This window comes from Zophobas morio, unplaced genomic scaffold, assembly GCF_036711695.1.
Source record: "Zophobas morio isolate AGI-343-1 ecotype UQ-CSIRO unplaced genomic scaffold, CSIRO_AGI_Zmor_V1 ptg000029l, whole genome shotgun sequence".
NCBI lineage: Eukaryota > Metazoa > Arthropoda > Insecta > Coleoptera > Tenebrionidae > Zophobas > Zophobas morio.
Genome location: NW_026972134.1, coordinates 8395412 through 8412072, shown reverse-complemented (window position 1 = coordinate 8412072; position 16661 = coordinate 8395412). Strand labels below are relative to the sequence as shown.

The window sequence follows — 16661 nt, the reverse complement described above, 5'->3', positions numbered from 1 at the left end:
CCACTTCCAAGAAACTGGTAACGCCGCTAACAAAATGCTGGGATTTATTATGAGGATGTCCAAATATTTTAACAGTATTGATGCCATTAAATCTCTTTTTTTCTCATATGTGCTTAGTAAAATGGAATACGCTTCCTTCGTATGGTACCCACTTTACATGACGCAATATATGGTCCTAGACAAGATTCACCAAAAATTTTTAAAATATCTGTCTTATAAACTCGATGGAATTTTTTTCTATTTTTGTAGTTATTGTAGTTTTTCTTATTGAAATATGTATTAAGTTTTCTGTTTTTAATATTCTTAATTATTATTATTGTTGTCCTGTTATTAGGTTATCCTGTTGGACAATAAAGGATTTATTTATTTATTTATTTACTTATTTCTAAGAAAATTATGTAGTACATTTTAAACTAATATTAAAAAGTAGGTGTGGCGTTTCCCACTGTGGGTCTGTGTGTTCTCTGTGTTAATTTTAATAGACATAATAATCTCCCATATTACTGAACCGATTGTTGATGTGTATTAGGAACTAGCTGACCCCGTGAACTCCGTTTCACCTACAATTTAATTTTGAATCTGCAAAATCGAATGCTTTGAAATCTTGCAGATGTTTTAAACATATGATAAGCATAATAAATTTTTATTTAAAATATATTTACTTATCCCCTCCAAAAAATTGATGACGTCAGCCCAAAATTTTGCCAAATGAATCCTATCTAAAATGTCCAAAATAGGATGAGACTATACTCGTGATTTATCATTCCATTCATATTTTTTAGTTTTGCTTATGGGGGTGTCTCAAAAAAATTAATCACTGAGTCAATTTATTTTATTGATTGAATCAAGAATTGCAAAACTGAATTTTGAAATATTGCAGACGTTTTGAAGTTACTGTTTGACATGGTAGGTTTTCAATCAAAATATATTTGTTTATCAAGCATAAAAAATTGAAGACGTCATCTCAAGATTTTGCCGAATAAATCTAAAATGTGGAAAATATCATCAGTATATTTTCGTAATGTATCATTGCATTCATATTTTTTAGATTTGCTTTTACAGTAACTCAAAAAAATATATGGATCAGTCAATTTATTTTAGTGAATAACTCTAGTTGCAGAACTGAATACTTTGAGATCTTGCAGACTTTACTCCCCCCAAAAAATTGATGGAACGGCTTACTCGATTTTCGCAGATAATTTTGGGAATACAATACAGTTATTTTTAGTATTACACTGCACCAATCCAAGGTGGTATACGTGTTGATAGTAAATGTTGATTAGGTCATCACAAAATTGTGTGAAGAAAAGACTCAACTCGAAAATGCTGAATATGTTTCATTATACTTTTGGTGCGAAGAAAGTTCTGTCGAAACACCTTTCGATCAGTTTTTTGACAATGGTTGATATAAATAAAACTCAGTAGATGCTCATACTTGAAATACGAAGTATCTACTCGAATATCAAATCAAAATATTTCTAGTTTTTCTAGATGATACTAATACTTCAGTAAGTAACAGTTGATGCTCAAGTAGCATCTCGATACAACAAAAAAGGACAACAGTGACAGTGTTCAACCATCAAGGCAAAAATCGAGTCACCAAAATATAAGTTAGTATGGGGTAGACACCTTGAGATGGGAATCTCTATGGCCAGTGTTAGAAAAAACGCACTGCACAATTTATGCATAAATAAAAGTTAATTACATGAAAAGTTTTCGATATTCCTGCTCCTAATGTGTTTTTCAAACTGAATGCACCTTTTGACGACGTTCCACGTTCATGAAAGTCGCCATGTTTAGTTAAAATTCACTCTTACAACGATCCTACTCGTTTTCTAAGCTGCTTTACAGACAGCTCAGTTATTTGCCACGCCGATGCTCATTTCTAGATTAAATGCTCACAAAACGCGTAGATGTTCAGTTTGTGTCCGGGGAGATACAATGTTTCCAAGTAGGTGCTCAGTACATAGAGTAGATGCTCAGATATATAAGAGTAATAATGAAGTAGGTACTTCGTACTTCGAATATAAGTATCTACTCAGTTTTATTGATACCACCCAATGTCTCGCTTCAATGTTTGATTATGTTGATTATGAGCACAACGCTGATCAACTTCCATATCCGAATTACCCATGAAATAAATCTATGCGGTTTGCACCTGAGGTAGTTCGTCACACATTTGATTGACTTCGTGGACCTATGTGAGGTTGTCGTCTTCTCGGCATTTTAATAAACTTGATAAAACGACACAGAATTATTTTCACAGTCAATCAAATCTGTAAATTTTGTCTTGAGAATTTTAAAATATTGAAAACTTCAAATTAAATCCTCGAATAACGGTAAAGTTTGAGGTTTTGTCGAAACCAACAAAGTGAATATAGGTAAATAGAATGGCAGATCAAAATTAATAAGAAACTTTCGCAATGTGTAATTAAATTCTCTTTAACCAAGACTTTTCTTAAAATAAACGACGTTTTTTTTACGAAAGAACAAAGAACGATTTGAAATGCAATATACTTTTCACAATTGCACGGAAGAATTAGTTTTGTATGACACGTCAGTTAGACGACAGGTCCGTCAGAAACTAATCTACTATTGAAATTAATTCGAAGTGGCGATTCCCATACAAAATTTTTAGAATTTTTTATTTTTTAACTGTTCTTTTAAGTTATCCTTATTTTTTTATTTATAAACCATCCCCGTGATATAAAAAATGTTTCAAATCGGTCAAGCCGTTTTTGAGTCTTAGCGAGACTAACAGGAACAGAAATTGATTTTTATTTTATAGACGATTAAAAAATGGGGGTTGGTGGTAGAAAGGTGAAAATTTAGAGTTATGTGTATTTTTTGATGCCAAATCTTAAAAAAATAAAAATATAAAATTTTGTCTAAAAAATACACAAAATTTTTTTAGGGTGAGCCACCCTTATCACTTAAGGGTTTAAAAAATAGTTTACAACCTATTGTCAGACCTACCGAATATACGTAAAAAATTTCATACAAATCGGTCCACCTATTTCGGAGAAGTTCGGTTACAAACACAGTGACGTGAGAATTTTATACATAATGCATTATTAGTTTAGAACAAATTTCATTACCATAAAAAAGGTTATACTGACTCGACCTTAAAAGATAGACATATGCTGTCGCGGACTTTTCTTTAGAACTTTTAGAGGGGAACAATTTCGTCATACATGATTTTTACGTAACTTTAACCGTTTAAGCAGCGTAACCAACGGAAGCTGTCAAAGGAGGAATAATTTTCCCGTTTTTCCGAATTTTTCATTGCTACTTCGCTCCTAATGATCGTAGTGTGATGTTATATAGCCTATATGTAGATATGATACATGGACTATCCAACACAAAAAGATTTTTTGAATTTGAACCAGTAGTTTCTGAGATTAGCGTGTTCAAATAAACAAAAGCTTCAGCTTTATTATATAAGTATAGAAGTATAGATATCAAAATTTGTCTACTCATTCTCACCTACAATTTTATGACGTTAGCCTCATGTTTTGCCCAGTAAATCATATAAAATAATATAGTCATGTACTTATGCTTTATGAATCCACCGTGATTTTGTTTATTATTTTTATTGTGTAGTTCTTCCTCTACTTTAAATACTTCAGTTCACCCCATTTTGTCGAAAATGTAAGAATATAGAAAGTCGCGTTCGCCTATATTTAATAATAATACCAAAATAATAATTACTTCATTTTGATTCATTGTAACTTAATTAATGAATTATTTTTTTCTCTGCTTTAAGGAGACCAAATCAATCAAATTTCTGGCTAAAGCGCTTTAATAGTCGAATTATTTTTAAATGGAAACATAAACTGTCCATATTAAGCATGTACTGAGAGTAGATTTTTTCGTTGGCTATCTTGGCTAAATACATTTCATTTTGAGATCTGCGCAGGAGCTGCTGGAGTGTTATTTATGCCACTACAATTTAACATACAGAGATATCTTTATTTTAACTTGATAAGGGTTATTATATAAAAAAAATTGCAAAATTAAATTTTATAATTTTGCACAAGAAGTTATATTTTAGAGTGGGGGAACTTCCTAATTTTTTTCTGTAAATTTTTTTTTGAAAATCAGAGATCTCCATTTGTCTAGAACAACTCAAACAATAGTTAAGTTTGTAGCTGATAAAGTTCCTTGTGATATTATAATTTTAAATTTAACAAACGTGAGTTCCTGCATTTATTTTCTTTGATCATCCAAAATACTTTGATATCTTTAAATATTTTATTTATCTACTCATCCCAAGACCTTCAAGATTTTGACATAATATATGTATAATAGTGAAAGTGACGACTTTTGAAAATAGCAGAAATTTGTTTTGTCAGTAAAAAGTTAAATGGTAGTTTTTCTCAAAATCTGTAATACATTTTTTTTATGCTTTGTTAAAAAAGAATCATATTAATCCAAGCACGGAAGAGCTCTATAGTACTTTGTTAAAAAGGCTCTAAACAACACTCAAAAAATGGTTAAAAATCCCTGCATCAAATTTATTAATAAACTACTTATTTAACTGTCATGCAGTTTACTAATACAAATCAAAATTACGGAATTAATTTTTGAAATTTGAAGTTTAATATTGTCAAAAGTTTGATGCAGGGATTTTTTTAACAATTTTTTTCGTTTTTTTCTTCAGAGCCTTCTTAACTACATACCGTCATTTTTGGATAACTCAACAGCTTCTTGTAAATTTTAAAATTTTTCATCAGGAATTTTTTTGTTCATAAATAAGTATCCCACTTATTTGTGTGACTTAAATTCGTAAACTTTTAAATACCTTTAATTTGGTGACATTAACAAATTTGTATTTTATTAACACCAGATAAAACAAATACATGGAGTATTTTTTTAAGCAAATTACAAACCGAATTTGTTAACCTTTACAATTTCAATACATTAAAGTGTTTTATTATGAAATTGCTTCTGTAATAAACCGTCTTAATGCTGCTGATTTAAAGTTAAATATTTTACTGGTATGCATTACCCACATTTTACTGAAAAATTGTTTTAAACAGATGAGGCAACATTTACCAGAGATGATATTTTTAATTCCCAGAACACTCATAGTTGGTCAGAGGAAAGTTCCTACGTAATGAAACCATCTAATAACGATTAACAACCACCATTTTTTTTAAGTTTTTACACCCGGTTTACAAAAGCCCAATTAAATATCTGATTGCGATTATAGTATTTTTAACATTACTAGCATGGTAAAACGGTAGATTGGGAAGAGTTATTTGATCAAAAAGACGTCGACCACTGCATACATTTATTTTGCCAATATCTATATAACATTATTAATGAATTCATACCAATAAAAAGATATAGAAGTTCTACTTTTCCTAAATGGTTTTCATTTGAATTAAAAAATATAATTATAGCAAAAAATCAAGCTCATCAAAAATTCAAATAGGATCGCCATTTTGAAGATTATAACACATTTTCCAATTCAAGGTCACAGTGCAAAATATTGACTAAGCAGTGTTATAACAGCTACATAAGCAAAATAAATAATGAAATGCAATGCAATTCTTCAGCTTTTTGGAAATATATTAATGGAAAAAGAATTACTATGAAATACAATGATGTAACAAGTAATAGTGCAGCTACTACTGCTAACTTGTTCCCTGATTTTTTTCATCTGTATACAGCCAGAATCATAATCCAAATTTTGACATATGTCGTATTCAATAAACTCCAATTCAGAATTTTGAAGTCATCTTTTCTCATTAGGTGAAGTATTTAGTGCTATTGTGGATCTTAAAAGTTCATTTAATTGTGGACCTGATGGCATACCAGCTTATTTCATAAAACAATGTGTGTACTCATTAAGTAACCCCATTCAATACATCTTCAATTTATTTCTATCTTCTGGGGTTTTCCCCTCTTATTGGAAGAATAGTCATGATACACCCATATACAAATCCGGGCATCGTTCTGAGTTTCCTAATTATCGGGGGGTGTGAGCTTTGCCTAAATTATTAGATTTCTTAATTACCTAGCAGCCTAGATGTATTGACAAATAATTTAATCGTTATCATTTCAACATGGATTTATTGAAGGGCGTTTGATTTTAACGAATTTCTTAGAATATCAAAATTTTATAATAAACTCTTTTGAAAATGATTCTCAAGTTGACTCCTTTTATGGTGACCTGTCCAAAGCATTCGACATAGTCAATCACAATATCTTGATAAATAAACTGGAGAAAATGAATTTGGATAGTAGGTTCATTAGCTGGATCGGTAGTTTTGTCAAGGATCGCATTCAATATATTAAATTCGGTAATTTTATATCCAAACAGGTCCTTGTTCCTTCGGGTGTTCCACAAGGGTCACATTGTGGTCCTTTGTTATTTTCGCTTTTTAAAAATGATATTAATCAAGTAGTACGGAATTCTAATAGACTTTTTTTGCGGACGACCTCAAAACATATAAAGACATAAGGCCTTACGAAGACTGTGTACTTCTCCAAGAGGATATTGAAAGGGTCGGTGTATGGTGTGAGACTAATTTAATGGAGGTTAATACAAACAAGTGTTTCATTATATCTTTTTCTAGAAATAAAACTCCAGTAGATTATCAGTATTCGTTATCTGGGGTGCGATTTTGTTTCTCGATCGAAGCGATAAATTAAATGTCATTACGTAGGTTTTAAATGCAAAAGTTTGCATTTATTCTTTGCATATAAGTTTATTATATTAAATGCTCAAAAGTTTACAATTACCTTAATTTTAAGAACTTATAACTCAGAATTACGATTTTGAACTTCTATTTTGACATAAATTTCGAGGTTATGTCTCCAAAATTTATCACTTTACTCAGAGCTATCGAGAAAAGATCGCTCCATGAAGACTTGATTTCGTGACAGAATCGAGAAATGTGACAAAAATGTAGCATTTCAACTAATCAGTAAACGAGATTTTATCGCTAACGGGTTTTTTTGGATCGAGAAACAAAATCGCACCCCTGATCACAAAGTGTCACGAGTTTCGAAGATAAAAGATCTTGGTGTGATGATGGACCAAAAACTAACATTTAATGAAGATGTTCAACTTGTTTCTTGCAATTCTTATAAAATCCTTGGGTTTATTAATAGAAATCTAAAAGAGTTTCCAACTGATACGTTTAAATTGGCATATATATCTTTGGTTCGTTCCATTTTAGAATATAACTGTACCGTTTGGTCTCCTTTTAACCAAATACATGTCAAAACGTTGGAGGGTGTGTAAAATAAACTTTTGCACATCTGTTCACCTAAGTTATAGACTGGGCATCAGGGTTATCATGTTATCAATATAATTATCAAGAACTTAGGAAAGTATTGAAGTTGGACTCGTTGGAACTGAGAAGAACGAAAAATGATGTAATATTTTTACATAATTTGATTTCAGATGAAATAGATTGTTACTCACTTTTGGAAAAGTTCATGTTACGTTGTCCTTCAAGATCTACTCGCAATCATCCCATATTTAAGATGGATTTTCATAAAACTAATTATGGTTCTTTTTCTCCTATTGCTAGATTGTCAAGATTGGCAAATACATATAATGATGAAGTGGAATTGTTTGGGACATCAAGAAATAGTTTTAAAAACCAACTGAAGACTTCTAAGCTGTTGGAATATTATTTTTGTTTGATTTTCTTAATAATCTCTTTTGATTTTTCTTTCTTTTTATTAATTCTTATTTATGTTGTTTACATTTAAATGTAATAATTTCTTAGCACTCATTAGACAAATACTTTATTTGTATATAGAGGGTATCCCGTAAAGTAAATAAATTAAATTAAAATTAAATAGATTAAAGACGTGATCTATTTTTTCCTTTTTTCTGACATATTATTGAAGAGAGGGAAAAATTAGATACGAAAAACGCAAAATCTTTATCCATTGTTACAAATAAAAATGCTGCCTAAAATTTGGAAACTTTTCGATGAAGATATTAGGAGGTTGGTTAGGTTAAGATTTCATTTTAAACTTTGCCGCGCAATGGGAAGTGCGTGGCGTGGGGAGACGAGCATCAAGAGGAAAGACTGTCACAAAACAACGAGAACGTACCGTTTTGTAAAACTCGTATAATGTAGAATAAAATACAATCGATTGTAAAAAATCAAGTTAACGATCATTCCACAACCCCACAACATAGTGGTCCTTCGAGCCGGATTTCATAAGAAATAAGAAAAAGCAAAAATCATCACAACACAAGCAAGAAGTTTCTACGATCGACGCCATTTTCAAAGAAAAACAGAAAAGTGCGAGAAGGTTCTTCGTAGCTGGACAACACGAGGCCTCCACGAAGCGCCAAGCAGTCTCCAGCGGCGTGGGGCAGCAAGGAACATCGAGGGACATCGCGAATCAGCTAAGTGGCAAATTATTAGATTTCCTAACCTCAATCCTTACATAAAGTTTTGGAATCTCAATTATTTAAAGTTTCTAACCTCAACTTGTTAATTAAAACGCAGTATAGTAAATTTATTGTTAAATATTGCTACTATTGATCAGTTTAAGTTAATATTTGTTTATTAAAAAATACATAATGGCAGAATTAAAATCTTTGAATGTGAAAAGGGGCGCTTTGAAAAGGCAGTTGAAATCCTTTATTGACTTTGTAGATCGAACAAGTGTAACTGAAACAGAACTAAATGAAAGATGCGAAAGAATAACGATCGTGTGGGAAAAATTTGAAAACTCAAGTGTGGAAATAGAATGTTTGTTGGAAACTGAAGAAGCTGTACAGAAACATATAGAAAGTTTTGAAGGTTATGAGAAGATTTATTACGAAGTCATGTCGAGAGCAAAACAAATGTTGAAGGAATTTGCAATTCAAGAACAGATGAATAATACAATTCAAGCTCCAGCCACCAGTGTCAAAGTAAAACTACCTACCATTTCTATTCATCCATTTTCTGGAGAATATGATCAATGGCTTTCTTTCAAAGATTCATATGTAAAATCAGTTCATAATCAACAGGATATCCCGAAAGTACAAAAGTTTCAAATTCTCAAAGGTCTACTGAAAGGCGACGCTTTAAATATAATATCATCGTTAGAAGCAACAAATGATAACTACGATGAAGCATGGAAGCTACTTCAAAGGCGTTACTCCAACAATCATATTATCATAAACACTCATCTCAAGGGTCTGTTCGATCTTCCAGTTGTATCAAAAGTAAATCCAGGTGTTCTCAGGAATGTTATTGACAAAACGAGAACTCATTTGCGTTCGCTCAAGACACTGGGTGAACCTACAGACAACTGGGACACCATCATTATTTATCTGATTAATAACAAGCTTGATCGACAGCTAAGAGACGAATGGGAAAAAGAAGTTGATTATGAAAAAGAAGCACAACAGCCAACATTGGACAAGTTTATGAAGTTTTTGGAGAAAAGATGCATGATGATGGAGATATCAGATCGTGGCAAATCCGCAGAAATTACACTGAAATCAACTACGTCATGATTCACAACAAAGTTGGAATGTTTGGTGATTCCAAACATTACACAAAATTTGCCGCAAGTGAAACTAAATCTCAAGAAGCTAATTATCCCTCCAGGCATAGATTTAGCTGACCCAGCATTTGACAAACCAGGAAGAATAGATATGCTTATAGGAGCAGGACTTTTTTGGAGAATTTTGGAAAGTGGAAACCACATTCAGAACTACAGGCAACCTGCTTTTCAAGAAACTAAACTCGGATGGATAGTCGGTGGTGAATTGCAGACAACATGCCAACCGACTTCCTTGAATTGCCTCCTTTTAACAGAAGATTTGGACGAGAAACTTGAGCAATTTTGGAAGATAGAAGAAGTACACACTCAGAAGAAGAAACAAATACAGCAAGACTTTTGTGAGATTCACTTTTCTAAGACGCATACCAGGGACCGAGAAGGAAGATTTATAGTAGAGCTCCCAAAAGACGACAAAGTAAAACTTGGCGATTCATTTGAGCAAGCCCTGAGAAGATTTAAATCATTGGAATGACGTTTGGAGAAAAATGCTGAATTGAAGAAAGAGTATACAGAGTTTTTACAAGATTATGAGAACCAAGGACACATGTCTCAAATTCAAGATGAAGAAGATGAAACAACTCATCAAGTGTATTACATTCCACATCAGCCAGTCATACGAGAATCAAGCGTATCGACAAAGTTGAGAGTTGTGTTTGATGCCCCCGCGAAAACTTCATTAGGAACCTCACTAAATGATGTGCTTCTACCAGGTCCCAATCTACAGAATGACCTTGTTCAAATCTTGTTTAGATTTAGAGCTTGAAGATATGTCATTACTGGTGATGATGCGCAGATGTTTAGACAGATATATGTTTCCAAACTCGACCGCAATCTGCAAAGAATTTTATGGCGTAAAAATCCTGGCGATCCAATTCAGATATTTACATTAAATACAGTGACACAGGGCACCGCAAATGCACCATTTTTGGCAATGCGTTGTTTGAGACAAATAAGCCTAGAAGCACGAGCAGAATTTCCAAGATCCGCTGACGCCATGGAAGACGATTTTTATATGGACGATTTCCTCTCAGGAGCAAATTCACTACAAGAAGCCATCGAATTACAAGAACAAGTATCCACATTGTCAGAATCAGGCAAGTTCTGTTTAAGAAAATGGAGAGCAAACGATAAACGTATCCTTCAGCATATTAAAGATTCTGGAAAAACCGATGAATTATTGATTCTCGACGAACAAAGATCTTCAAAAACATTAGGTCTGTTGTGGAACAGCAACCTGGATGTTTTACTGTTCAGCATTAATTTACCAGAAGCAGATCAAGTATCAAAATGACAAATTTTGTCAGCTATCGCTCAAATCTATGATCCTCTAGGAGTTCTAAGTCCTGTTCTAATAAAAGCGAAACTCATCATGCAAGATTTATGGAAGCAGGAATTAGGATGGGATGAAGATCTACCTCAAGAACTCAAAGGTAAATGGACAACGTTTTCTCAATCACTGAAGCAATTAGAAACACTGCAGTTGAAGCGTAACGTATGTCTGGGAAATCCGGATAAAGGTATTGTCATACACGGATTTTCTGATGCATCCGAAAAGGCTTACGGAGCCTGCATTTACATCACGACCATGGATGACAACAATGTACCAAGCTCATCACCTCTTTGTTCGAAATCAAAAGTCGCACCTCTCAAAGTTATAACACTTCCAAAGTTAGAACTGTGCGCAGCTGTACTGTTATCAAGATTGGTCGCAAATGTTGTCACTGCACTAAAGCTCGAAAATGTGGAAATTAATCTTTGGAGCTATTCAGCAGTAACTTTGTATTGGATTCAAACTGCACCAAGTAATCTCAAAACCTTTGTGGCTAACAGAGTTGCTGAAACTCAAGAGTTAAGTCAAGATTATCAATGGCGCCACGTTCCCTCAGCAGAAAATCCTGCAGATTACGTCTCAAGAGGAGTATCAGTTGAACAGCTGCTCACGTTAGAACATTGGTGGAACGGTCCCACTTTGATCAATTCATTGGACGAGTGGCCAGAGCAAAGGTTACCGAGCATTGAAATACCGGAAAGAAAATTAGTCAGCACCTTGACAATTCATCAACATGACATACTGAGACGATTTTCATCGTACAAAAAATTGCAAAGAGTCATCGCTTTTTGTTGTCGATTCATCAACATAAAAGTGAAAAAAGCGATTGTTCATGGACCGCTGACAGTGAAAGAATTGGAAGAATCTGAGTTGCGAATACTTGCTATGACTCAAGAAGAAGCATTTCCGCGAGAATTAGCAGATCTACGAGGGAAAGAGGATCTTGACAAGAAAAGTCATCTTCTTTCTTTAAACCCCAGTTTACATACTGATGGCTTGCACAGAGTTGGAGGACGACTCAGAAATGCAGAGATACCATATGCACAAAAACATCCAGTAATACTGCCTTCAAAGCATCACGTCACAGAAATTCTTCTAAAGCATGAACATGAAAGGCTCTTGCATTGTGGACCTCGACAACTGTTGTATGCTGTGAGATAAAGATATTGGCCTCTTTCGGGAAGTCGAGAAGTTCGCAAGGTGACAAGAAGGTGTTTCCCATGTTTCAAGTTGAGACCGAAAGGAGCAGAAGTGATAATGGGAGATCTACCAAAAGCAAGGGTGAATCCATCAGGTTTCCCTTTCGAGTCAGCAGGAGTCAACTATGCAGGCCCCATAAGATTGAAAGAAGGCAAAAGAGGAGGAAAGGTGCGGGAGACTAAAGCTTACATCGCAGTCTTCGTTTGTTTATCAACGAAGGCTGTTCACCTGGAGTTAGTAACTGACTTGACGACTGAAACATTTTTGGCTGCCTTCAGAAGATTCACGGCAAGAAGAGGATTATGCAAGACTATTTATTTTGACAATGGCACAAACTTCGCGGGAGCAGCTCGAACTAAAAGAACTGCAAGAATTCACATCAGAAAATGAAAACGGATTGAAGGAGTCGCTTGCATCGTCGGGGGTGAACTGGGAGTTCATTCCTCCTCGAACCCCTCACTTTGGCGGGCTGTGGGAGTCAGCTGTCAAATCTGTCAAAAAGCATTTGTATACTGTCACTCGGGGCCTTCTTTGTACGTTTGAAGAGTATTATACGCTTCTTACTCAAATAGAGTCCGTTTTAAATTCAAGGCCATTGATGCCAATGTCTGAGGATATCAATGATTTAGATGTATTGACCCCATCCCACTTCCTTATTGGCATTCCACTTAAAGAGGCTGATTCGCGTTGTTATCTCGATGTTTCAGATCACCGACTATCCAGATGGCAGCTCCTTCAAAAGGTTCGGCAGCACTTTTGGAAGAGGTGGAGCAATGAATATTTGCAGCAGTTACAAGAACGAATTAAGTGGAGAAAAAGTGACAAGAGCTTCGAGGTTGGTACTATGGCTCTAATCAAGGAAGAAAATCTTCCACCCCTACACTGGAACATGGCTCGAATCATCGCAACACATACAGGTCCCGATGGAGTCGTGAGAGTCGTCGACGTGCGAACCAAGAACGGAGTGTTTCGTCGAAGCGTGCACCGTTTGTGCATTTTGCCGTTTCATCACATTTATTAGTGATAATTGGTAGCAACAGTTCAGTTTTATTTCTTTAAGATTGAAATTAACATTTCAATGGGGGCGGGAATGGTTAGGTTAAGATTTCATTTTAAACTTTGCCGCGCAATGGGAAGTGCGTGGCGTGGGGAGACGAGCATCAAGGGGAAAGACTGTCACAAAACAACGAGAACGTACCGTTTTGTAAAACTCGTATAATGTAGAATAAATTACAATCGATTGTAAAAAATCAAGTTAACGATCATTCCACAACCCCACAACAGAGGTACAAGTGTAAAAAAATAAAAAAACGAGATTTTGCTGAGGTAGTTATTGTGCCCGACTCTGATACGCCGATACAACAATAGTGAACAGTACCACAACACCCATTACATTATGTGACCGGATTATTCGATCTAATTTTACCGCAATGAACGTGCGTTTTATTATTTCGTACTTTTTTTTAATCGTTACCAAGAATATAGTCACTACAGTTACGTCTAATGTCCTTCGACGTCTTGATACTGGTTACCTGATTACTCAGTGGTACGACACTATGCATGTGATTTAATTCAATGAATTAAATATATTATAAACCCATCTTAATTAAGTGAAAACTTGAACTCGATTTAACCCACACCTCACTCTGCCTTCGCATACATTTCAAAAAAAAAAAGAAAAGAAAGTGTCAGACTAAATCTTTCCGTGAGATAGTTCTTATGGTTCGATCTTTTTTTACTCTAAAATCTTGCTTTGTTTTCAAATAAAATTGTGTTAAAACATTACACATTTTTTTTTGCCAAGTATTATTATCATTTTGAAAACGTTTAAACGAGTTAAGTTTATTGGTTTAATAGCTTGTTTTTAAAATGAACTTTTCTTTTATTCACAAATACGATATTATTATTACACTTGATTATTGATTATTGGATTATTTTTTATTGATTGATTATTCACAATTACTTGATTATTCACTTAATTCTACTTCACAATTATTCTCTTAAATAATTACAACTTATGACGGGCTTATAAACTACGCGGCGGCGGCTTCTGATCTGAACTGAAAAATGAATTATTCCAATGCCTTTTATGAGGAGGAAAACTGCAGAATTGAAGTTCTCATGTTGATATTGATGCAAGTGTGGAAGCGCATCTTGCACGTGGCAGGATATGGGTCTGCAGAATGATTGTCCATTGCGGACTTATGCTGATATCATAACAAACCTATATAAGACAAAGTAACAAATGTCTGTTATGATATCAGCATAAGTCCACAATGGACAATCATTCTGCAGACCCATATCCTGCCACGTGCAAGATGCGCTTCCACACTTGCATCAATATCAACATGAGAACTTCAATTCTGCAGTTTTCCTCCTTATAAAAGGCATTGGAATAATTCATTTTTAGTTCAGAAGCATCCGTCATCCGCGTAACTAAGAAGCCGCCGCCGCGTAGTTTATAAGCCCGTCATAATCGCGCTCTCCCAATAAGTTGTAATTATTTAAGTGAATAATTGTGAAGTAGAAATAAGTGAATAATCAAATAATTGTGAATAATCAATCAATATAAAATAATCCAATAATAAATAATCAAGTGTAATAATAATATTTGTGAATAAAAGAAAAGTTCTTTTTAAAAACAAGTTTATTAAACCAATAAACTTAACTGGCGCAGTCGTACGGATCGTGTTAAGAAACAAAAATCGTTCGAGACCCGATTCCGAAAAAGAACCATCTCAACCGCGAAAATCTCGGACAAGCATCGCCCAAACTTCGCATCATCTCCGCATCGCCTTCACACCGCAGAATTTCGGACAAGCATCGCCGAATTCTCCACAATCGCCACAGGACTCCTGGACAAGAATCGCCAGACTCCTACTTTGTTTCAAGAAAAGAAAAATGCAAACACACTTCGCACTGACGTTAATGTAAGTAAAAACTCGTTCCTTTCTCAATCAAATCCCTTGCATGAACGATTCCATTGAGGATCTCGTACAATTAATCGAACGGTTGTTCGTTGAAACCGAAGACAATCAAAACAGTCAAAATCAAAAAATGGCGGAATTTAATTCATCGTTTTTGGACATCATTCCCAAATACGCTGGAGAAGCATCTGAACTCGCCGACTTTCTTTCTGCTTGCGAATTAATCGTCACACAATTTCACGACGCAGCAAATCCACAAGCATTCATAAACAAATTCCTATTAACCGCGATAAAAAACAAATTAACCGGACAGGCAAAAGTAGTAACGGGATCAAGAGAAATTAATACTTGGAGAGCCTTAAAAAATATTTTACAATTAAACTTCGCAGATCAAAGAGACGAAAACTCGCTCTTACGAGATTTAATGCTTTTAAAACAAGAAAACGAAACAAGACATGAAAAGTCTTCTTCTTTCAAATCTTGCAGTAACAGAACCCAATGAAGGAATTCGAATAGTAAAAAGAAACATGTTCGACAATTTAACACTCAAATCATTTTTAAGTGGTTTACGAGAGCCACTCGGTTCAATAATTCGATCAAGAAATCCACAAACGCTGGAAGCAGCACAAGCACAAATACTCAATGAAGAAAACATTTTATACGTAAAAAATCGAACAAATTATTTAATTCAGAACAAATCACGTGAATTAAAATCAAACAACAGTCCCATGCACTTCATAAATAGAAATGCAACTCAACATTCTTCTAATCATCAACCTTCACATCCGAATCAAGGACGCACACAGTTCCATTCGCGACCTCAACCTCAAATGCAACGCATACATCAGCAAAATACCGGACAAAGGAATATCTCAAACAGATTTCCGCGTCAACCAATTTATCATCAAGTTCCCACAATGCCGAGCTATCAACAAAATTATCCGCAAAATCATCAGCAAAACCAATACCCGAATTTCAACCAAAATCCGAATCCGAGAAATTTTCAAAGAAATGTATTCGCACCAAATCCGAATGCGAGACACAATTTTCCAAGGCCAATTGCAATGGAAACACAAACAATAAGAATTCAAGTTGTACCAATGGACACACAGACAGCCAGGCCAACTCAAAATTCAAATCAAAATCAAAGAAGAAAATACACCTTCGAAGAATTATATCACAATGACAATGACTCACCTCAAACAAGTTATCTCCCATTTCCAAATGAACTTGAAGAAAACGAATCAGATGAAAATGGCACATTTGCACAATTTCAAGGACAAACTTTCGCGACAACTGATTCCAATGAAGCTGTTATACCCGAAGAAATTTCTCCAAATCAAAATTTTTGGCTAACCCCGCCTCTCGAGGACCAGACTTAATATTTCGCCCACAACAGCCTACAATCGAACTCAACATAGACACAAACTACATTTCAAGATTGCCATACATAAGGACACCAGAATTAAATTTAAAATTAATGATAGACACTGGATCAGCTAGCAGTTTGCTAAGCCCTCAAGTCGCACAACAATTTTATCCTTCTTACATCAGAGAAGATGCATTTCAAATACATTCAGTTCACGCAACCACTCAACATTCAGAAAGCGTAACAATCCCAATTTCGCAAATTTTTGGAAGACCAGACATCAAACAAAAACATT

At 34.5% G+C, this 16661-nt stretch overlaps 3 protein-coding genes across 3 annotated transcripts; all 3 read left to right on the top strand.

Moving 5' to 3' along the window:
• The first annotated feature begins 8563 nt into the window (after nucleotides 1-8563).
• On the top strand, nucleotides 8564-9490 carry LOC135137363 (uncharacterized). The gene has a single exon (XM_064066987.1). The coding sequence runs from the start codon at nucleotides 8564-8566 to the stop codon at nucleotides 9488-9490; it is 927 nt and encodes a 308-aa protein (XP_063923057.1).
• LOC135137362 (uncharacterized) lies at nucleotides 9487-10012 on the top strand. Its single transcript, XM_064066986.1, has 2 exons — nucleotides 9487-9514; nucleotides 9585-10012. Exons 1-2 carry the CDS (start codon nucleotides 9487-9489, stop codon nucleotides 10010-10012), a joined length of 456 nt encoding a protein of 151 aa, XP_063923056.1.
• Nucleotides 10013-10909: 897 nt separating this feature from the next.
• LOC135137361 (uncharacterized) lies at nucleotides 10910-15004 on the top strand. Its single transcript, XM_064066985.1, has 4 exons — nucleotides 10910-12022; nucleotides 12101-12358; nucleotides 12420-13056; nucleotides 14748-15004. The coding sequence occupies exons 1-4, from the start codon at nucleotides 10910-10912 to the stop codon at nucleotides 15002-15004; spliced, it is 2265 nt and encodes a 754-aa protein (XP_063923055.1).
• The last annotated feature ends 1657 nt before the right edge of the window (nucleotides 15005-16661 follow it).